General features: G+C 41.6%; 1 protein-coding gene across 1 annotated transcript in view; it reads left to right on the top strand.

The window, feature by feature from the left end:
• fam189a1 (family with sequence similarity 189 member A1) overlaps nt 1–24617 on the top strand; it is a 242002-nt gene that overhangs the window by 174489 nt on the left and 42896 nt on the right. Inside the window, exon 3 of the mRNA XM_052138454.1 lies at nt 15173–15283. Within this exon, the coding sequence (XP_051994414.1) occupies nt 15185–15283 (99 nt within the window). The 5' untranslated portion in view covers nt 15173–15184. The remainder of the gene's footprint in view (nt 1–15172; nt 15284–24617) is intronic.

Here is a 24617-nt window from a genome sequence, read left to right on the forward strand (position 1 = left end):
ATGTCAGGATACGTGCCTGCACGTGCATTTGGGAGATGAATGGGCTGAATCAGGCATGGGGCCACACAGCGTTCAATGGGAGAGCTTACGATTCATGTGAGAATGTTTTATGCAGTATTTTACGGAGTTAGCTGGGAGCTTTGAGCAGTTGAATCTGCAGGTAGAACACTTGATTCTTGTGGAAGTGATATATGATGCATTTAAAAAAACTCCCTATGTGAAATGAACGGGATGAATCCTTGAGCACGGGATCACACGGCGTTAACAGGAAGAGCAGTGTTTTCATGTGAAAAGATCACGCTCAATATAAGCAAGAACTTATTCTGCGATATGAATTAGTTGAGTCGTCAAGCACGGCGTTCAACGTGAGGGCATATAGTAGGCGATGTTTTGAATTAAATCGATTGATGCGGAGATGCTGGCTTATGGCGGACTGTTTAGGGAGGACCTAACGTGGCCTAATTGTTTTCAATCACTAGATGGGTGATGGTTAGTTTACTATGAGTGGCATAATATGGGTTACGGAGCCATGGAAGCTGAGATGAGTAGCCTGAAAGACATCCTGGGGTTGTGGCATGTGAACGCTGTTTTGCTGTGTAGTGGAAGTTTGTTTAATGGCCCAAAAGACGCCACAGTTGTGGCACTTGGACAGCTTGCTGTGTGCTATTTTGCTGTGTAGTGGGAGTTTGCTGCACGGCACGAAAGACGCCACAGTTGTGGTGTTTGGGTGGCGAGCTTTGCTGTTTTGCCGTGTAGTGGGAGTTTGTCACATGGCATGAAAGATGCCACAGTTGCAGTGGACTGGCAGCACGTTTGCGCTGTTTGTAGTGTAGGGAGATGTTTAGTTGCACGGCCCAAAATACACCGCAGTTGAATGAGCTGCGCGGCGAGGTAATGAGACTGACCTTAATTGCTATAAAGATGTAATGTCAACTAACCTTAAAACGGCTGTAAAAATGACTATTTAAAACATTAAAGCTTAAATAATACATTAGTTTTATAATAGAATTAATCAAAGTGCTTTTATAAAATTATAAAAACAAAATAATAATTTTGCCTTCAAACCCTCAGAACATTGGCCCCTTTCATTGTAAGTGCCTCACTGTAGCCTTGATTCACTGTAGAGTTTCAGAAGAGATCTCAAAGCTGTGCTCATATTTGTCAAGATTCTACTAACCCTTAAAATTTGTTTTGTTAGTGTGGCGAAATGTATTCAGGTTGATTCATTTATGGTAGATCATATTTCTGAATCCAGTTAATATAGATGTTACCACATGAAATACAATTTGAAGGTTAATAGTGTTTTTCAGTATAGATTCTTTCTCACCATCTTATACTCAAACTAAGAATTAACTAATCTTCTTAAAATAATGATATACTGTATCTGCTAGATTGTATTGTATCGAATCATACACATCTGCAGGAAATTTCATGTCTGTCACGTAAAAGAAACACCTCAGATCTCCTTCATGCTCCCAGTGTACCCAGACTGTGATGGACATGTTCGTGTTTTCTTTGGTATTCGGCAATGGGCTCTTGATTCTACTCGCCCCATAGCTAATGAGTGTAATGAGGAGCCGTATGGGCAGAGACAAGCGATTGGCATGCTGAAAAGTAATCCTCTATCAGCAGGGCAATTAGTAGCCGGCATTAGACTGAGCTGAGAGGCTGAGAGCAGTGAGGGGGTCTGAGACCTGCCCACCAACTCTATTTATCAAACACTGAGGAATTGATGTGCTTAGTGTGAGTCATCACCTTGTCCTCAGATTGATTGGGGGGATATTTTCCTCCCCTTTACTTAAGTATTTGACAATGACAGATTGAGTTTTTGGGACTAGAGGTAGATAAGGACCCTGTTGTGTTTACAGTTTGGTGAAGTATGTGGATTTTGTTTAGGAATGTTTCTCATTGGGCTTTAAGACATCTTTGAAGTCAACAATGAAGGATTTCTTGTTTGCTAAGTGTTCCTGCCTCAAATAATTTCTTAAAGGTGCGCTCATTAATTTTTTTGCAAATGAAATAAGTTTTGAAAATGAAAAAGCTTTAGTACTTTTGAGAAATGTTAATAAAATTATGTAAACTCACATGACTCCAATCATAGAAAAGGTTGTTTCATTTTGCTTGATCACAAGAAAAGTCAATAATAGAGTTAATAATAATAACAATAGTAATAATAATTAATTTACTTTGGTCACACACCAGCCCGTACCACCATTAATGTGCAAAAATTAGGTGGGATTGATTTTATTGATGTGTATAGTATTACACATACATGTATGATATGTGCTGTATAAAAAAACGTCTTGGTTGCTGACGTAACCTCCGTTCCCTGATGGAGGGAACGAGATGTTGTGTCGATGAGCTGACACTAGGGGTCGCTCATGCGGAGCCCGGACATCTCTGATTTTGAGAAAAGGCCAATGAGAATTGGCGTGTGGAATTTGCATGCCACTCCCCCGGACATATGGGTATTAAAGGAGTGATGCTGCAAATACACATCAGGTATCGCACTGAGGAGCCGAGCCAAAGACCCGGCGCTTTCAGCGGATGGTTCAGTATTGTGGCTGGCGGGACACAACATTCCCCGTCTGTCACTCACTCGACGTTGTGTCGATGAGTTGACACTAGGGGTCCCCATGGAAAACGCCACAGAGCTGAACCGAGTTATGCAGACTGGCGGTGCAAGATGGGCAAACCTCTGTGTGCCTCGTAGCCAGCGCAGCAAGCCATCGCATAACTACCCCCAACACACTGGCAGGCATGAAGCGGTCCCCTGCACCTAGGGGAAAGGCTAACTGCTCAGAAGTACTGGCTGGCCCAGCTGGGTCCTTCTCTCTATTATTTTCCCATGTAAAAAGAACGAGATCGTTCGGCTGGGGGCCAAATATATGGTCCAAGCTGAGGACACTGCGGAGACCACACCTGGCCCTGGGGGGGTTAGGTGGAATAAACACACAGTCTTACCGTTTAGCAGTGGAAGCACATCGTGTGGAATGGCGTCATGGTAGACCCTACCCAAATGGGGGGAGGAGTTAATACAAACACGGCGACCCAGGGCAGAGGGCCCTCTGTCCAAGGAAGACGCGGTTTACCAGTAGGGAAACCATTTTACGGGATATAACCACACGGGGACAACCAGCACATGTGGAAAACTTACCTCAGTACGGGGGCCTAGTGACGCCCGTACCGGGGTGGCAACGAGCCTCTCCGAAGACTCGATGGCCGCTAGGCTAGGAAGTAAGAACGTCCAGGGTTCACACTTCCTGCAAACGCAACTTGGAAAAGAGCGCACGTCTTCACCTCAAGGGAGGGGAAAGGCGCTATGCACAAGCGATACACCCAGCTAGCTGACCCGAACTTACCTGTTTGTGTCATCTGATAACACATGGGACGAAACTGGCTCAACCCTGAGGTTATTGAACCTCGCAAAGGTGTTAGGTGTTGCCCAACCCGCAGCTCTACATATGTCTGCTAGAGAGGCGCTATGGGACAATACCCATGAAGCCGCAACGCCCCTTGTAGAATGGGCTCGTAGGCCAGCAGGGGCGGCACGTGCTCGGCGTGGTATGCCATCGTGATGGCATCGACGACCCAGTGGCCGATCCTCTGTTTGGAGACAGCGCTTCCCTTCCGCTGTCCGCCGAAGCAAACAAAGAGCTGCTCGGAGCTTCTAAAGCTCTGCATGCGGTCCAAGTAGATGCGAAGAGCACGCACCGGACACAGCAATGCCAAGGCTGGGTCTGCCTCCTCCTGGGGCAGCGCTTGCAGGTTCATCACTTGATCCCTAAACCTTGTAACCTTGGGCACGTAGCCCGGTCGGGGTCTCAGGATGACGTGAGAGTAAGCCGGACTGAACTCTAGGCACAGTTCGCTAACAGAGAACGCCTGCATGTCCCCTACCCTCTTGATGGAGATGAGCGCCGTCAGGAGGGCGGTCTTCAGAGAAAGCGCATTTAGCTCTGCTAACTCAAGGGGCTTGAAAGGAGCTCCCCGAAGGCCCTGAAGGACCACAGAGAGGTCCCATGAGGGAACGAGGCGTGGCCTGGGGGGGTTTAAGGAACCTGATGATCAAATCGTGCTTTCCTAAATACTTTCCTTCCACTGCATCGTGATGTGCCGATATATCGGCTGCATACACCTTCAAGGTGGAGGGGGATCCAACTGCGCATCTCTGGGGGTCTTCGCCACGGGAAGAACACCACTGAGCAAAGAGAATCCACTTCAGGCCGTAAAGGCGCCACGTTGAGGGGGCTCTCGCCTGAGTGATCATGTCTACCACCGCGGGTGGTAGGCCACCTAAGTCTACCGTGTCCCATCCAAGGGCCAGACATGGAGATTCCAAAGGTCTGGTCGCGGGTGCCAGAGGGTGCCCTGACTCTGAGAAAGAAGGTCCTTCCTCAGGGGAATTCGCCAGGGGGGGCTGTCACGAGGAGCATGAGGTCCGAGAACCAAATCCGGGAGGGCCAATAAGGGGCCACTAAGAGGACCTGCTCCCCGTCCTCCCTGACTTTGCACAAGGTCTGTGCAAGTAGGCTCACTGGGGGAAACGCATATTTGCGAAGCTCCGGGGGCCAGCTGTGTGCCAGGGCATCTGTGGAGACGGCGGGCGAGTTGTGACAAGCGGTGAGAGCTGGAAAGCGCAGTAAAACCAACAGCTTGTAGAGATGAATGAATAGCAGAGGAATTCAGCTCTGTGACTGCTCTCTCGGCTCCGAAGAAGATATCTGATGTGTATTTGCAGCGTCTCTCCTTTTATACCCGTATGTCCGGGGGAGTGGCATGCAAATTCCACACGCCAATTCTCATTGGCCTTTACTCAAAATCAGAGATGTCCGGGCTCCGCAGGAGCGACCCCTAGTGTCAGCTCATCGACACAACGTCGAGTGAGTGACAGACGGGGGAACTTTATGTATCTAGGTTAATTGGTGTCAGTTGAAAGTCCAATACCTCATACAAATATGAACCAGCGAAACAAACAAAAACTTAGTGAGCTCACCTTCAGTGATATTTTGCAGTCTTGAGGCACTGTCATTTCTATGAGGCTAGTTGTATTTGAGGACAGGAAACAAGCTAAAATATATCGTCTGCACTCTTTCTTTTTTAAATATGATCAGTTGACCTGATTAAATAGGTTTTAAAAGGTATAAAAGGTCTATTAGATCCCACCTGTCTCATGAGGAGAAATCACTCTGTATAATAAGCTGAGTCCAAGTTTGTCTTATTTGTATCAACCTTTTGTTCAAGTAAGCTGAACTATCAGGAGCTTATTGAGCAGCCGATGCTTGACTGCTCTGCTGCTGAAAAAGGAGTGTGTTTTCAACTCATTCTGAAACTTGGTTGTGTATTAGGAACCACTCTGCAAGATTTCTACCTATAAGTTGTCACTAAAAATTCCCGCCCCATTTGGAGATGGTGTGTGTGTGTATTAGTACAGATAGACACTCTGGGGTTAGCAGTGATACATCTAAGAAAGGTTTTTAACCAAAAATGCAATAAATTAAATGGGAGTAAAATGTGTAAGCTGTATGTTCAGGTGGTACTAATAAAAGTGAGATGTAGTGTCATAGTCATGCAGGGAATTAAAAATAGACTTGTAATGTCTGGTTTTGTAAAGCATCATTTGTATAAGGAACGGTCCAGCTGTTCCATACTTGACCTCGGGAACATGCTGTACATCTCTTTGGGAAACCTGTATTAGTGCAACAGGCAGGATCGTTTATGAGCATATGGGGGCCCTAAGCGAAATCCTACTTGGAGCAACCCTCCCACCACCAATCTAAGCCCACCCATTAATTACAGTTACATTCTCTCTTCCCTCCCAGGCCACAAGGAGGCCCCCTAACCGTGGCTCGAGGGCCCAAAGCATCTGCTTATAGCTAGAAACAGCCCTGTAGTGAAACACAATAAGTTGCAGAATCAAGTAATTTGTCTGTACACATTGAAATATAATTACGGCCAATCATAACATATTTTATATACAGTCGTGTGGAGTGGGATTTTGGACCAATGCGATTTCTAGGCAGGCATGCTGTGCTGCTCATCGCAACATGTTTGTAATGGAAACCGACAAAAATGACCGACAAAATGTTGTCGATCATCATGCGGTTGGTTAGAACAAAAACCCTTTTTATGTAGAAGAGATTTTTTTTAGCACTTGTTGCTATATTGCATCTCAACTGGTTAGGACATGGTTTAAGTACCTCAACAACACAATTTACATTTTTATTTATTTTTAATACATTTTATTTAAAATTTATTTTTTGGCATTAAACATTAATTTGCAGTATAACAATGTTTTTGTCATCTCATTACACATTCTTTGTAAAGACGTAATGCTGCATAAAAATAATTTTAAACATAATATCTGTTCTGATTAATAAAAAGCAACTGCCCTGGAGACACAACACAATTAATTGTAAAGATGATAGGCTATGATAAGCAATAGGTGTGTCTCTTCACAATCTGTCTGTATATGATTTTTTAATGGGCCTCCACTTGTTTGCACCAAATTTTTTGGTTCACAAGCTCTTAATATGAGCCTGGATGTGAGGATGTGTGAACATATGAGGGACAGGGTGGTAATGATTGGATGGTAGGTGATGTACACAGTTGTCCACATGCTTGTATCTTCACCAAGTGGTCAGAGAACATTCAGCCCACATTGTAGCTCTGCCACCTTAGCTCCTTCCTGTGTCCAGTTTTATTTTATTTCAGATAGATTTATAAATTAAATTCTCCTTGGTTATTTAATAGTCTGTGGTGTTTTCTTGTAGTGCTTTTCAAGAGACAACCTGTTGTTGCCCGACCATACATGGTCCTGTCACCCATTGCCTCATTAGCAATGCCAAATATCTAAATGCCAATACACCGTCATATTGGCAGGTGTGAATTGCTCATGGCTTATGACTTTGTTGGTGCCGGTGAGTGACACGTGTCAGGCAACTCATCTTGCTGCTTGGCATGCAGGTGGCAGATGGGCTGTAATTAATGAGAGCCTGTTCAACAGTTATATGTGATCCCACACGGTAATTAGAAAACACCAGCATGGAGCAAGTCGGAGTAATTAGTCCGTCAGGGCTTGGGCTCTCAGGAGTTAGCCTTCCTAAAGGAGAGTTTAGCTAGACACAACCAAATAATGCAGCATATAAACAAAAAACCTCATGCTTATTTAGGACATTGAGTATTGCAACAGGTTAATTTTATAGATATAAAGCAATAGTTCATAATTTACTCAGCCTCATGTCGTTCCGACCCTAAATTATTTTAATTCTTATGTAAAATACAACATAAGATGTAAGGTAGAACTGCTCTCTTCCATATAAAAAAGTCAATGGTGATTTATACTGCCAAAGTTCCAAAAGCTCCAACTTCAGAGTAGAGCACCATAAATTTATCATAAAAGTAGTCCATGCACAATATTCCAAGCCTTCTGAAGCCAGAGAGAAAAAAATACAGTTTTGTTTCAGAAAAACAAATATTACAATAATATTCACTGATAATGTAATATTCCACCAAACCTCTAAAATAACATTCACTTTGTGTTCAATTAAAAAATGCTAACTTTGTGTGTTAGAGTAGATTGTTGATGCCCAATGCCATTGGTTCTCATTTGACACGTGACCAATCATAAAGCTAAATACACGCTGAGCTACCCAGGCCTCGTAAAGCTGCAGGTTTGAAAAGATTGGTCAATGCAAAGTATTCAGAAAGCACACGTTATGTGCTTTTTTGGGAGTGTAAATCAGCATCCACTTATATGGAAAACTGAAGCTCAGAATTTCTGCCTATGAACTCCTTTTGTGTTTCATGGAACACAGTAAAAAGTGGTAACCTGCAAATGTTACCCTAAATAACTATATCTACCTAATCTAACTCTTAAAATATTTTTGTTGGTGTAACTTAATGTATTATGGTTGATTCAGTGATGTTAAATAATATTTTGACTTAAATTAAACCAGTTAGATGTTACCACATGAAACATTCTAGGTTAACATTTTTGTCAGTGATGAAAGAAAAATAATTAATCGTTGACTTGGAACAACATGAGGTAAATTATGCCAAAACACTTTGTCTGATTACATCATGCATTCAATATGTTACTGTATTTTGTGTTCTGAAAGTAATCCGAGATCTAACTCTAAAAAGTGACTCATATAAAAGCAGAGGTTATCATATTTGTACAGTTAGTTTGTAGAAAGGCACTGTTAAAATAAAAGCCCAGAGCCATCAGAACACAAACCTGCAGAAAGATGGAACCAAAGTGAGAAGACAGCGTGTTTCAAATTAAAGTTAAAGATTGAATTTGAGTCACCGTAGTGGGTTTGAAGCGCAGCTGCTGAAGTATTGTAACAGGGTATTTGCTGAAAAGGACAATTTTCCCTCCTCTGTATGACCAGCAGAGTAAATAAGAGATCGACAGAATCATGTTTTTCATTGGCCATGCTCAGCTTGCAGTAAAAAGAAGCCTGAAGAGTGTCCCATTAAGCTTTCTCTTATCATTTGTGTTCTGAATCACATCTTTTCAATTTTTGCTCTACAAAATTAGAATCATTATTGCTTGTGTTATAACCTGGTCCTCAGTCATCATCTGTGCTGTAATGTGTTCTCTCGCTCTGTGAAATGATTGAGCTCAGTCTTGGTTTCATGTTTGTCAAACTGCAGAAGAGAAACACGTTCTGACATGAATGTTGATGGCTACATTGTCAATTATTAATTACAAAGATCTGAAAATCCTGTTTCTGAAAATAAATGCCTGTTTCCCACTGCTAGGCACAAGTTCAGAATAAAGAAGAACATGAAGAAGCAAAGATAAATTATAATGTAGAACATATCTAATATGCATACATGCAGTGCTGGGTAGATTACTTCTGAATTATAATCTGGTTCTGATTACAAAATACATGAAAACAATTGCTATCAGTAATGTAATCTCGCAGATTACATTCTTGAGGTAATCTAATCTGCTTACTTCCAGACTAACTCTTTTATTTGATGTTATTTACATTTGAGTTGGATAATCTTGTGCCATTTTAACATAGAAATACATAGAAATATATTCCATTCTCAAAAAGAGCCTCACAAAACCACTCCTTATGACATTGTTTACAAGTGCATTAAACATTACACTGAGACATCAAGTTCAATTTAATTGCATAAAACAATTGTAACAGTTTTGATAATTAATGAACATAAAATCAACATGAAATGAATGAAAATGAATAATAACTTGCATAGTCATGAGAAGGCATGGTCTAATTTTACGTTTGAGTGGTGCCTTTGTTCACAAATTCAGAAACATAAATCACAAATTTATTTCCATGGAGTAAAAATATGACAGGAGTTGCATAATTTCTCCAGTGATGCTGGTGTAGAGCTCAAGGCCCTCCATCAATGACATAATTTAACAGGCATTTCTTATGGTAGTTTCTAGATATATGGACAGGATTCCTGGGCGTTACACAAACATGACCATGTTATTTCGCCATTTTACAAATGGCATACATGTTTGGTAAAATGTGTTCTTCAGTAGTTAAGAAAGTTAAGAAAATATGGAATTGATTTAGAGTGAAACATTTTAAAGATTTTTAAAAAGAGAAAAAGTATGGTGATCAATAAATTATGAACAATTTACTGCCGTCGCCTAATTAACATGTAATCATGTTATCCATAAAAACGTAACTGTAGTCTAATTATGAGTATTTAAAAATTTGTACTTGATTTTCATAATCTTATTACTTAATCCAGATTACATGTAATACAATACTACCCAGCACTGCATAAATGTACGTCTTGCTTAGTGATTTGAAATGCTAAAAAGACAAACATCGTTGTGTTTTGGAATGCTGAAATGCTGGTGTGCCTACCAGGCTTCTTAAAGGAAAGGTTAAGCAAAAAATGAAATTTATATCATCATTCACTCACCCTCATGTTGTTCTTTCTTTTGGGAATCACAAAAGATGATGAATATTAATGAATATCATGGTCCGTCTTTACATTACAATGGCAGTTGATATTTTCTCAATTTAAAGCTTAAAAGAGGACTCAGAAGTATCATGTAAAAGTTTCCTAGTTTTCTGAAGACATGTGATGGATTTTAGTGAGAAAATCTGCAATTTAAGTAGTTTTTTTTTTTGGATAATTTAGATGTTCATTGCATGCTTATGAGAAATGCTTTTTCACAGGCCCCATTTACACCTTGCAGTAAAGGAGTCATTAAATGCTTTTTGTAAATAGTTTTATTATCTCCACTGAGGTCCACAAATAATGTTAGTAATATATGTCATAATTTAGTGATTTATGATCATTTCCACCCTGTCTGAAACTCTCGGTTTTAGCCTATGCGCCTCATTAAAACTTCAACGTAAACGGCCACTGTTCTGATTGGCTAACATCGTGCAGCCCCTCTAATAGAGCCATTTTTGAAACTCAATAGGAAGAAACTGAATAAGCACCAAAACATTATAAAACTGTAAATGGAACAATGGAAAGGAGGAGGCGAGTACCGGCTTGACAAAATAAATAATAGTTTAATATAAAACTAAACGAAAAGAACACACACATAGGACGGACTGCTGCCCGTAAACGTTCTCTCTCTGTCGCACCACCATCCGCAGACAGCCTTTCTCCCTCTTGGATGCTTGATTAGCCTGATAAGGGGCCGGGTGTGTAAAATCATGACCAAAGATTTTGCACAAAAACTAAATGTCAGGGTTTACACATAACTTACATCCAACACATTGCATCCAAATGTAGTAACCTGTTCATCTCAAGCACAACTGTTAACACTCACACCCTGTCTACACCGGACACAAGAGTCATGTCAAAAGAAATAGAACTCATTATAATCAATGATGCTGTCTACCATGGAAGCATCCATTGCAGTGTGTCGCACCAACAGTAAACAGATGTCCCGTAAAATTTTGTGTTGCACTTGCTGGCACTACTACTGCCAACAACACAACTATATGGTTTAGAAAATGTGTTATCAACACACCCGGTGTAGACAGCCTCAAGCCATTGCATCATGTTATGTCAACGGACATGCCTGTTTTAAACAGGGTGTCGGCACATCAGTCATGATGACATTTGAAATGTTCATAAATTAAACTGTTTACTCATGGTTTTTGCAATCTCGTCCAAGAGTTTCTATATATTCCATCCTTTAATAACAGTTCCTTTGCAAAGATTGAATCGTACCAACGACTAAAAATAGCGCAGAGGGCCAAAAGAAAGCATTTGTGATCAAAACAGAAGGGCTTGACACCTGACACCACATCTTTTAAAAGCGGCCCGAGATATTCATCAGGTGGTCAAAGACGTCTGTCTGTGCATGTTCATGTAGAAAAACATTGAATCCAGACTGGCACATGGAGGTGTCCAGTGTAAGTCCACTTAGGATGAATCTCCCATGACAGGCCCATCTCTCTCCTCTTCACTTGTGTGACTGACTGAGTACCAGTAGGCGAGGCCAAGGGTGCAGTGACGGAAAAATAGGCATTGCATATGCAGATGTATTTGGACCTTGTGACGTTACAAGTTCTAAGAATTCCAAACAAACCGTTTTTGTAGCTTGGTTTAAATAAATGCCTTTTTTCTATTAAGAAGGACGTTTTCAGTTCTGAAACTTACAGTATGTTTTTATAGTTCATTGACCTCTTATATGTCAAAAGATCAAGGAAAATTGTATTCCTCATGTCATGACCCTTTTAACATGAATTTAATATTTGTATAGAATCTGGATATTTCTTAGCTGGATTGCATTTATACCTTGCAGTCAAACGTGTCTCCACTGTGATTGGATAGAGATCCGATCAAAATAACCTGCGCAAAATGGAAAACGCTACTTACATGTTACAATACATCAGAGGCTGAGGTTACAAAAAATTCTTCATCTTTTAGTTCTATCACTTTAACAATCAGGGATTTGATGAGACGTGATATTCCAAGTGTATTTCAATGGAATAATTTATGGGATATTGTTCATTGTTTGTGTAACAAGATTGCAAGACAGCAGGGTCTGTTGTGTTTTCACACTGCAATGGCAGAATTAATAGAAAAAAACAAGAACACTCAACACCAAAACAAAAATAACTGGCATTAACTCTTTCCCCGCCAAACACGGAATTTTCCGGGTTTTATGAAAAAACGCTTCCCCGCCAAACACAGAATTTTCCGGGTATCCGTGTTTTAGGTGGTATACGGTAAGGAAGACCCCGCGCATGTTTTGAAAGAGTACGCAACTCTTTGATCAAAGAAACAGACTGTGATCGTCTCAAACGTGAAGTGGAACACCATACTAATACTAAAGCACTTGTTTGATAAAAATGCCTTTTTCTCAGCTTTTTGTCCGAAATGTTGTTTTTGACAAAACCTACCTCTGTTCAAGTGGCAATAAAAAAAGAACAAATGAAGATAAAATAAAATCGTTTTTTTTGCCTAAAAGCAGAGGCTCAGATATATAGCATCTTCATATATTCATGGAAGAAAATATTCTGCGGGCCATTAAAGTTTAGCGAAAATCGTCAAAAACCCTGGCGGTGGCTGGCAACTTTTTTTAAAAACGCTGGCGGGGAAAGAGTTAATCAGCTTGAACCAGCATGTAAATCCATCTAATGTTCATGCTGGTCAGAAAGGACATTTAATAAAAGCCTTTATCTTTTAAAGTGTAGAGGAAATAGATTCTCAACATTTGCTGCCTAAGCTCATAACCTTTCAATGTCCTTTGACCATAAGAGAGAATATGAAACTGTTCAGTCATTCAGCTGCAATTGATCCCCTTTGTCATCTTTACAAAGTCCACACATTATAAGTGAGGAATTCAAGCGTGAAGTTTACTGTGCCACTGAGCCAAGGACCCTCACAGCTTCAGGAAGCTTCAGAACCCCTTCATATAGTACATCAGTCACTTAATCTTCCATTTTAGTAAGAGTCTGAAAAACACTAACATTAATATCAGTCATATCCCTCCATCTCTCTCTAAATGTCCCTAACATCAGCACTCCTGCATGCCCTAAATGTTAATCTCTGTCTGTGTGATTGATTTGAAATGAGTCTGATGTCTAGCCTCTCTAACTTTCACTTTCAACGCTCAGCTTTCTTACTCTGTCTCTTCTCTCTTCTGAAACATTTGGTATTGCAAGGTTAATGTCCCATCAGGTAGAGGGCCACATTAGTAAATCACGATGCTGTGGAGCTAAGACCAAAGCTGATATACAGCTAGTAATCTGCCTGGGCTGGACCTGACAGTTTTATACCCATACTACTGCACATGAACTGTGATTTAAAGCAACCATAATGTCCTGTGTAATTCATCCTTCAGGACTGAGATCCCAGAACTGTCATCTGAGAAATAAAGAGAATTGTTTTTAATGGAGTGACAGGGGGAGAGGAACCAGGAGCCGCAGTTCCACCAGCTGTACAAAAATAGGAAAAATGTGCGTGCTTGAGATCTATCAAGCTGCATGGGACTGCACTGATAAGATATGGGCGGGGAATTTCACAGAAATTGGTTTCTCTAGCCAGCCATATGTAACTGGCCATGTATCAGCATGGTCTACGAAGGAATTGTGGGAGAGGTAGTATATCAACACCCAGAGAAAAATACCTCAGTGCTCTGAAATGCACTTCTGTTACTGTTTCTCATTTATCTATGTGAGCTGTTAGAGGCTGTCTTTCACAGTAATGAGTTGGGGCTCAGATGGTGAGATCAACAGTAATTGTTTTGGTTGAAGGCATTGATTATTGAGTGCTTTAATTATTAGTCACATCTGTTACTTTCTCTTTCCCTGTGGATGAATAGCTCTGATCAATCAACTTCGATCTTTCACACTCTTATGTCAAATCCCATAAACCACAATTGGTTTATTTTTGGTTTGCTAAATCTAAACACAAAAACAAGGCAAAAAAATACTGGGGAAAAAAAATGGTTGTGGGGTTTACTTTAAAAACCTAGGAAACAATTTCCAGTAGTGCATTTAATATACCATATTTTCAAGTAAAAACTACGCACAATTCTTGATGGATTTAATTCTCATGTAAAGTTTACTTTGCAATACTCTGTTTCAAGTTTCAAGAAACTGTACTTACTCTTTGTTTGTACATTTTACTTAAGAAATGTAGCACTGAATTAAGCCATACCTTTAAAAGTGTACTAGCATTTCAATGCATTTTTTTATGTACTTAGTTTTGTACCACATGACACACGAAAGCCTTCCACAGGTAAACATAATGAATGCTATGTAGTCTATTAGACAATATCAGTTTGCTTTTAATGGCTAAAGAAACAAGATCTTGAGCTTCGCATGCAGACCTCACCAAGCACGATGAAGGTTACAATCAACAGAATCAACAATAAATTATTTTTATGATCATAAGTGTGTCATTTTGAGCAGAAAATTAGCTTCAGACTTCCTAAACATAACAACAAAATAAACAATAAAATCTGTGCAAGTGAACTTGCTAACAGTAAAGTCATGCAAGCACATTCATTATTTAAGCCTGGTTCAACGAAAAGTTAAGTAAAATTGACTTATTTCATTTACCTGTGAAATTTACACATATTAGCAAATAAATATGAAAAGATTTTCTACTTCAGGACTGACACGTGATGATGCATTGTAAAAGATAACAAGCAATCGCATAATATTTACTTAAAAGCCAAAGCATTCATTTATACATGTACAAATTTAGAATTTACTTAAACATTTTAAGTTCTTAAACTAACTTATTCAATGTAGAATGTACAATTTTTTTCTGCTTTTATTACCTCACCACATACAAAACAAACAAAAGCAAATCTGTTAAGGTTTATTTTTTCTTAACCCATTGGCATTTTATTTTTCTTGTTTTAAGCATAAACCTTACCACATGTTAGATTTCTCTAACTACAAGACTCAACATCTGTCATTTTGCCCCCAAAAAATTATGCAGAAAAAGACAGTGCTCTGCTTTGTAAAACATTTTACAGACAAAATAAATAGCAAGACTAGACATCAGATAATACATCTGTCAGTGCAATTCTGCCTTAGTTATTCTGTACTAAGACCTAGAGAGAAATCTAGAATCCTTCTGTAATGGCTGTTTAATGAGGTGAACAGTTGCTTTTGCCCACTGTTTTTTGTTTCTAAGAAGTCTTAATTTACCACCTAAGTCTGTTTCATTTCTGTCTCAACAGATAACTTTCTTCATGCTGTTGTCTGCTGTGTGCGTGATGCTAAACCTTGCTGGAGCCATCCTTTCCTGTCAGAATGCCCAGTTGGTCAACTCTCTGGAGGACTGCCAGCTGGTGAGAAAGCCAAGGGCTGGTCCCTAAAACACATTCTCAAAATTAATTCTGTGTTGTTAAAGGAGAAGGTAGAACTGAAGATGGATTTTTCTGTGAAAGTCCAAACTGAAAATAGCTTAGTCCTAAACCACGTAAAAAAATCATTATTAATTTTATCATCCACTCAAAACTAACCTGTCTGTCACTAAAGGGTCAATCTATCAAACAATATCCCAAGAGAATAATTTATTAGCATGATGCCCTAGTTGAGATTCTCTGTAAAATTAGCCTAACAACCAGTCAGCAAGGCCCAGGGAATGAGAGAGTCTGCTGGGACCCATTTTGTCATGCTACAATATTCTCATTCTGTTCAAGTAGAAAACAATATTAACACCTACCACCTTTTGTCCTCATTAAATCAATGCTTCTTTCCAGACGGGAAGACTGATTGTTTGTCGAAGCTCACAGGGTTTTGCAAGCAGGTAAATCATAATCATCCAATGTCTGGAGAAAGCTTCTCTGGTTCTTTGATTGAAAGTGCAGCATGCAGGAAAACTGAGAGCTGTTGGGTGAGACTTCGCTGTGGGGGTCAGTTCCTGTACATTAGCGATGCTATTGCAAGAAGTCATATCATGGGCACAGAATGTGATAAAACATACATACAATGAAATTAGAAGTGTGTAATTTTTTTTTTCCTCTAGTGATACCAAACAGAGCTGCATAAATAAAAAATGTTTTCAAAGAGGTTTCCCAAACACTCCCTTCCGACTTCCATTGGTTAGTCAGACAGATTTCCCCACCCCAAATGCTTTGTTGGGCTGCTCAAACAAAAAAAGCTTTAAGTTTTAATTGCACCACATAGTCACAGTTTTTACACTTTTCAAGTCAACCTTTATTTATTGAGCACATTGAAAAACAACAGAAATTGAACCAAAGTACTTTACAAATCAATCAAATAAATATACAATGACAGAATTATATACATACATACAAAAAAAGAAATAATAATAATAAATAAATAGATACAAATACTGTATTTACCTAATTTAACCTATTAAAAAGTCCTATTCAAATGCTAAAGTATATAAACATGTTTTCAAAGAGGATTTCAAAAGGGCTATTGAATAAGCTGACCTCACATGGTAAAGGAGACTATTCCAGAGTTTAGGACCTACCACAGAGAAGGCACGATCAACCTTAGATCTATAGCGACAACAAGGAACCCTCAAATGAAGTTGATGAGAAGACCTGAGTGCTCTGGTGGGGGTGTAAGGGACGAGAAGATCACTGATGTATTTGGGCTCAAGACCAGATACTGCTTTGTAAACATAAAGCAGAATTTTTAAATCGACCCTGAATTTTACAGGAAGCCAGTGTAGAGACACTAATACAGGGGTAGATCCCTCATTCTTAACCCTGTCAAAAGTCTAGCTGCTGCATTTTGAACCAGCTGTAGGCGGGATGACGCATTTTGCGGGAGGCTATTGTACAATGAGTTACAATAGTCTAACCTTGATGAAATTAGTGAGTGGATCACAATTTCCAGGTTTTTGCTGGAAAGAAGATGTTTGACTTTAGCGAGCTCAGGTGGAGAATGCAGCCCCTGACAACGGCACTAATTTGCCGTTTTAGTAGTTTTAATACTTTGTGTTATAAACTGGTGAGATTCGATACACTTTGATTCTTAACAGTTCCAGGAAGACAATTTGTCAAAGAATTCAAAATCCTCGGACTCTGGAGATATTAAAAGACACTTACATGCTCAAGCTGTAAAAAGTATGATATAGTGTTCCCTGTCTGTCACTCACTCAACATTGTGTCGATGTAGTGACGCTAGGTGTCAAATGTGGGAGCCCGAGACACCTCTGATCTTTGATAAAAGGGAGTGGCACATGGAAACTTCTTTTTAAAGATGCGCCTTTTTAAGATGCCTTTCCGTTTGTGTGTTATTCCTGGTTGCGGTCATTGTCTCTCGCCTTCTGATGGCCGTGATCGCTGTCTTTTGTGTCTGGGCTCTGCCCACGTGGAGACATCGTTCGTGGATGAGTCATGTCCTCATCGTGAAAACATAACCATGGCAACGTTGCGGTCACGGCTTGCCTTCGTTAGAAAGCAAGCCATCCCAGCGGCTCCCCGCCTTAGTCCTTCTACCTATGGGTATGAGGACAGCGCGGCTAGCACTGGGGGGCGATTTGGGCACCTCAATGGGACTACCTCCGCCGTGGACCCCACGGACCTCCCATTCCCCAGCATGCAATTTGGTGTTTCGAAACCATAGTTCCAACGAACATTTGCAAACAGCACCGCAAAGTTGCATGGTTGGAACGACAGCTCTTTCATTCTAACCTGTTGCTAGTTTGCTGTGTGGTCATCATTTGACTTTGCTGAGGCTTCTATATGTTTTATTCCATATTTATTATTCATTTTACCACGTTAACATGCACTTAAGAAAACTGCTTATTCCGGGGTTTCGCAGAAAGTGGATTTCTGAAACATCACGTAAACGTGAATGCAACCGTTCAAAGGATTAAAGGCTGTTAAGACAAAGCGCTTTAATACAAATGGCTTCTGTCGGAGAAGACAGCTTATGTGTCCATGTTAACGCATTAGTGGCATTCTTATAGGTTTTTGAAAAGTGCGCATGTGCGTATGTGCTCAAGTGCATTGGGGGAACCCTGAAATCTGATGTAAAGGGAAATCTTACTATTGTAGTGTAATCATCTGTCACATTACATGTCTTCAGCAGCTTTTACATATTGAACAGCTTTGTGGAGTATGGTTAGGGTTAGGTTTACGGGTAGGTTTAGTGTTTCTGCGGGACTCCAAATAACACAACAAACATGGTGTATGAATGTGGCATCAAACTGTTGCCATTTCGTTGTTTTTTTTGAAGGAGGCGTAACTTTAGTGGTCGTGCCTTGTAGCAGTCTTGCAGGATGCAGACTAAACTTTCTCGTTTTCGAATGCTGGATGTGCAAAATACTTACTATGGTTTAGGGACTAAAGTCATGACTAGCTAGTACTATGGTGGTTAAGCAGTGAGTTACGTAGTTGTACGGGCTAGACAGAACCAAGTTAAAACATGTTTTGCTGATAGTTCAGAAAGAACCCACACATATGTCTACACTGTCAACATTATATATCAATTTATAGTCATTTCTATTAACTTAAACCTTATTACATTATATAATGATTATACGCTTATGAAACTGCAGAGCTGTCCATATCCACCATTGAAATCTGTTCTCAAAAGAACCCAGAAGCGTTGGGATTTCAGTAATTTCATATGAACACTGTAAATCTAAGCGCTAAATCTAGATGTAAATCTAGAATGTAAAATGCAAAATGGAAAATGTATGAAAACCATAATACCTCTCAATTGTCATAAATGGCTGGTTGTGATACTGAAGAACAGTGGTGGACAGTAACGAAGTAAATGTAATTCGTTACTGTACTTAAGTAGCTTTTTTGCGTATCTGTACTTTACTGAAGTATTTAAATTTGGGGAGACTTTTACTTTAACTTCACTACATTTCAAAGTCAAATATCTTTTTACTCTACTACATTTTCAAAATCAGTCGTACCTTTTTATTTATGAATGGATAAAAACGTAACTGGTCAAACGAGCCACCAATCACAGTACAGCGCGCGCGCTTTGTTTTGAACTTGCCTTGGCGGCATCTACTAAGCGCGAACCAGGGGTGCTCTAGTGCGTAAGAACGAGCCTATGATTGAATCTGGAAATAAAGCAAATAACTGAGAAAAATATGAGATAGTCCTCAGATGACATGTCCGTAATTTATAGCAAAACATCTAGCATTAATTCGATCGCAAACAGATTTTTACTCCACCACATGTGTGACATCATTAACCAACGTGGTTGAACAACCAATTTGCGACAATACGGTTTCGGGAAACAGTCGTGACTAGCAAGTTGATTTCTTCAACAGTGCATCGTACTACGGTAGTGGAGCAGCAAGTTACGTCGCTGTACAGGAAACGCACCCCAGAGCCGCTAAATATGAGAGTTGCGAACATAGACGGTTGCGACAGTGATCTCGCCGCCGCGCGGTCACGTGATTCGTGTAGCTCTCAATAGTTCCAAACAAATTGCGTTGCCAATGATTTTAAGCGGGGCAGAGAGCAGCAGCTATTATTGCAGCAATTATCGGTAAATATTGACGCATAATGTACATTGCTTATTATGTTGACACTAAAAAGACTTGCATATAATAGCATTTTTTTCTGGGGAGTAGCAGAAACACTGCATTAATACGCTTTTGTGTTTAATTTTGAGGGAAATTGGCTGCTCCCATAACATAGAATATATATATATATATATATATATATATATATATATATATATATATATATATATTTATATATATATATATATTCTATTTATATATATTCTGTGTATGTGTGTGTATGGCGTGTGTGTGTGTGTATATATATATATATATATATGTGTGCATGTGTGTATATATATATATATATATATATATATATATATATATATATTTAATTGCGTTGTGCAGGTTTATGTGAATGTATAATAACATTAGGATGTTAATAATTATGACCATAGACACTCAAGAAAAATATATACAGTAAATATTGTAAATGTATTTATACCTTATGGGAACAGTCCCCTTCCCTCCAAAATTAAACACACAAAAAATGTATTCAATTCAAATATATATATATATATATATACATCTGACTAATTAATGTCATTTTATTAATAGATTGGTGTGCCAAGAGTGACATTAGTCTTCATGTAGACTGAGTTAAGCAAGAGTCTTGTTACAAATTATAATAGGACATTATGGCCATAAAAAAATCATAGTACTTGGATACTTAAGTACATTTGAAGGCAAATACTTTTGTACTTTTACTCAAGTGAATGTTTAAAGGCAGCACTTCTACTTTTACTTGAGTAATATTTTACCTTGAGTATCTTTACTTTAACTCAAGTACATGGTATGTGTACTTCGTCCACCACTGCTGAAGAATATCTTCAGTGAATGCCACAGTATGTTTGTGTGCTGCCCATTGTGCTCTCTGAATGAATGCTTAGAAGTAGATTAATACAGCAGTCATTCTTTGTTGTGCTTTCTATTGAGATTGATTTATCAGCTCTACAGTTGGTTGAGGGCTGGCACAGCACGGTATAACAGCTCAGCATGTTGCCTGCCTGGTGCGACAGGATTAATAACTAAATGATCAGATGAATAGCAGCATTCAGAATGGGTGGCAATACAAAGACACATAAACTGATCTACTTTACATGTATATTTAATACATATCATAGAATTGTCTTCAAATAAACCACCTCACTCAATCCACTGGATTCAAAGACAACAGCTGGAGTTTGTAAATTACCCAGCGCCTATATCTCTGTGTACATTTATCACCAGGTAATTCTTATTTGTTTGTCTCAAACACAATTAAACACATGGCTGGTTTTCAGGTTATGGATGGAGGCTTTGAATTAATTTCAGCTTCTTTCTAGTGTCAGTAATCTGTCAGGGTGAGGCGAGCCGCTGTTGCCTCAAATCATATGAGGGCTTGCTTCAGCATAGTTAAAATTATTTTGAAAAGCTTTTTTTTTTTCAGTTAATTTAGCTGTTGTGTATCTGCAAATATTTCTAAACTAGGCATATTCAAGCTGTCAGGTTTGGCAAAGCTGATATTTTGGGTGTTTTACAATTCTAAGAATGCAATTACTACACATTGAGTCTATTGTGTATTGTGCTGCAGTATGTAGATTCAATAACCTCATATCTATTTCCTTTTTTGGAGTTTGACGATGACGTCAAGTGAGTCCACAAGACTGTAAGAATGCATAAGAACGCACCAAATAGCCTATGTTTTGCATTCTGAATGCAGTTTGTTTATATTGCATTACTGTGTATGCTGTCATAGGTTTTAGTTATTCAGAGAGGAATAGTTCATGCTGATTTAGCTCAGTGGTTGGTCTGGCATTGGCAGCTTTGCATGTGTGAAGCCTTTCCCCAAGGTCTTTCTCAGAATTTGTCAGATTAAGAGTTATTTTAGTTTTAACATTAAAATTCTTCTTGGTGGCAAAGCTATATTATATAGAACATTTCATAATTTTATCTCACAGTGTGGAAGTATGTTTAGTGCACATTAAAGGAAGTTATACTTCCATTGTGCTTTACGCAACTAATTACCATACAATACACCCACAGCTTGCGCACATTGACCCACAGATAGTGCAAAAACTCCCAACCTAGCCCATTTGCGCTGGCACGAAAATTACATGTAGAATTAGCACTCTCACAAAAATTAGATAAGATGTTGCACACAGTTGTTGCGTGTTGCGCTGTGCCAAGCACTGTCACGAAAATAGAACAATAAGTGTAAATAGTAACAAAAAGCATCTTTGCACTAAGTGTATTAAATATTAATCGATGCTATGTGCAACCCCGTGCAAATACTGGCAGATACTATTTGCACCCCTAATTAAATACTAACAAAAATTAAACATTGGTTTACTACAGTAACCATAGTATCACCATGGTATTTTGAAGTAAATAATAGTAACCAAAACATGTATCATGGTGTAACATAAGTAGGAGGAGGCAGACGAGGAGTGCAGATCTAAGTGCGGGTTTTATTTATAAAGGTGAAAACAAAACAGACAGGAACAACGGAAACATCCACGATGGGAAAAATTAAACAAAAACGTTTGGTTACGTATGTAACCTCCGTTCCCCGAGGGAGGGAACGACACGTTGTGTCGGAGAAGCGACACTAGGGGTCTCTCTTGAGCGCCGATATTCACCTCTGATCTATGAAAAAAGGCCAATGAGAGTTGGCAGCCAGTATTTGCATGTCCCGCCCGGACATACGGGTATTTAAGCGGCGCAAATACGGGAGTTCATTCAGGATTTTTCTGAGGAGCCGGAATGGTCCGCCACAACAGTGGCTCGGTTAAGTGACATGGCGGAGGAAAGACACACGTGTCGTTCCCTCCCTCGGGGAACGGAGGTTACATACGTAACCAAACGTTCCCCTTCTGTCGCTCTCTCCACGATGTGAACGGGCCAGCCTGGCTGGGCCTCTTTTCTCTCTATGTTTTTCGCATAGAGCAATCACGCCCGGGCCCTTACACGATATAGGGAAGGGGTCTTACCCAGACCCCGCGGAGACCACACCTGCCCTTTTTCTTGGGGAAGAAAAGTGGTAGACACGCCACACGCCGCCTTAGGGCTCGTGGTGGAAAGTATGGTGCGGTGGTAGATCCCAGCCTCGAAGGGGAGTTGCTACAGCACGGCGACCGGGCAGCTGTAACTGCCTAAGGGAGACACGGGGTCCGCCGTAAGGGACAGAACCGTGGAAATACACACAGGGGCGTCCGACAGGAGGCCTCTACTTACCTGTGGAGCACCTATACCAGTACAGGGTAGCCATCAGGGTACCCGCAGTGGCTTGGGTCGGCGAGTTCCTCCGCTGAACCGCTGACCCGAGGGCTGGGGAGGAATCGACCAGGGGCCCGACTCGAGTGGGGCTCTGGGAAGAAGGCGACTACTTTACCTTGACGCCAGGAAAGGGCGCTGGGCCAGCGATCCACCCGCCGGTCGGTCCACGCGTTACCGAAGTTCTACGGCTCGACCTGAGAAAACACGAGACGAACCGACTCAACGCGAGGTTGTAAAACCTCGCGAAGGTGTTGGGTGTTGCCCAACCCGCCGCTCTACAGATGTCTGCTAGGGAGGTGCCCTTGGCCAGTGCCCACGAGGACGCAACACCCCTTGTTGAGTGAGCTTGGACCCGCACGGGTAGGGGCACGGCCTGGGTGTGATAAGCCAGTGTGATGGCATCGACAACCCAGTGGGCGAGCCTCTGTTTGGAGACGGCATTCCCTTTCTGCCGCCCCCAAAGCAGACAAAGAGCTGCTCAGAGCGCCTGGTGCTCTGTGTGCGGTCCAGGTAAATGCGCAGGGTGCGACTGGACACAGCAACGAAAGGGCTGGGTCTGCCTCCTCCCGGGCAGCGCTTGCAGGTTCACTACCTGATCTCGAATGGTGTGGTAGGAACCTTGGGCACATAGCCCGGTCAGCGTCTTAGGATCACAGACGATCTGCCGGACCTAACTCCAGGCAAGTGTCGCTGACAGAGAACGCTTGCAGGTCCCCCGACCCTCTTAATGGAGGCGAAGCGATCAGCAGGGCCGCCTTAAGAGAGAGGGCCCTGAGTCCAACTGATTCGAGCTGCTCGAAGGGAGGTCTCTGGAGTCCTGCCAAGACTACCGAGAGATCCCAGGAGGGAACTAGGCCTGGCCGGGAGGGATTCAACCTCCGGCGCTCTCAGGAACCTGAGGATCAGGTCGGGCTTACCCAAAGACTTGCCATCTACAGGATCGTGGTGGGCGGCGATAGCGCAACATACACCTTGAGGGTGGACGGGATAGCCTCCTGTCCAGCCTCCTGTAGGAACAGAAGCACTGACCTAATCGCAAGATCTCTGCGTGGTCTTCGGCTCGGAAGAACACCAATCTCATAACAAGCGCCACTTTAGGGCGAAAGGTGCCTGGTAGAGGGAGCTCTGGCTTGGTTAATTGTATTCACAACGGTCGCCGTAAGCCGGCTAGCTCTTCCGCGTCCCGGCCCAGGGACCAGACGTGGAGGTTCCAGAGGTCTGGGCGCGGGTGCCAGAGCGTGCCCCGGCCCCTGAGAGAGGAGGTCCTTTCTCAGGGAATTCACCAGGGAGGAGCTGTCGCGAGGAGCCTGAGTTCCGAGAACCAAGTCCGAGTGGGCCAGTAGGGGGCCACCAACGTGACTTGCTCCTCGCCCTCCCTGACCTTGCACAGCACCGGTGCAAGAAGGCTCACTGGGGGAAATGCGTACTTGCGCAGCCCCGAGGGCCAGCTGTGTGCCAGTGTGTCTGTCCCGAGGGGAGCCTCTGTTAGGGTGTACCAGAGCGGGCAGTGGGAGGTTTCCTGGGTGGCGAACAGGTCTACCTGGGCCTTGCCAAACCGTTCCCAAATCAGCTGGACCGACTGGGGCTGAAGCCTCCACTCCCCGCCGGGCAGGCGTTGTCATGATAGCGCGTCCGCTACGACGTTGAGCTTGCCGGGGATGTGAGTGGCACTGCGTGCCCGCTGCACACGGCACCCCACCCGGACCGGGAGGCGTCGGTTGTGACCAGGACGCGTCGGGACACCTGCGTCGGGACACCTGCTGCAGGGGCACTCGGGGTCGGAGTGTTTTGAGGCAGGCGGGGTGATCCTTACCCGATGCGTGCCGCGGTGCCATGCGTGTCTCGGGACTCGAGTCTGGAGCCAGTGCTGGAGTGGTCTCATATGCATCAACCCCAGCGGCGCGACC

This window comes from Xyrauchen texanus, chromosome 2 (genome assembly GCF_025860055.1).
Source record: "Xyrauchen texanus isolate HMW12.3.18 chromosome 2, RBS_HiC_50CHRs, whole genome shotgun sequence".
NCBI lineage: Eukaryota > Metazoa > Chordata > Actinopteri > Cypriniformes > Catostomidae > Xyrauchen > Xyrauchen texanus.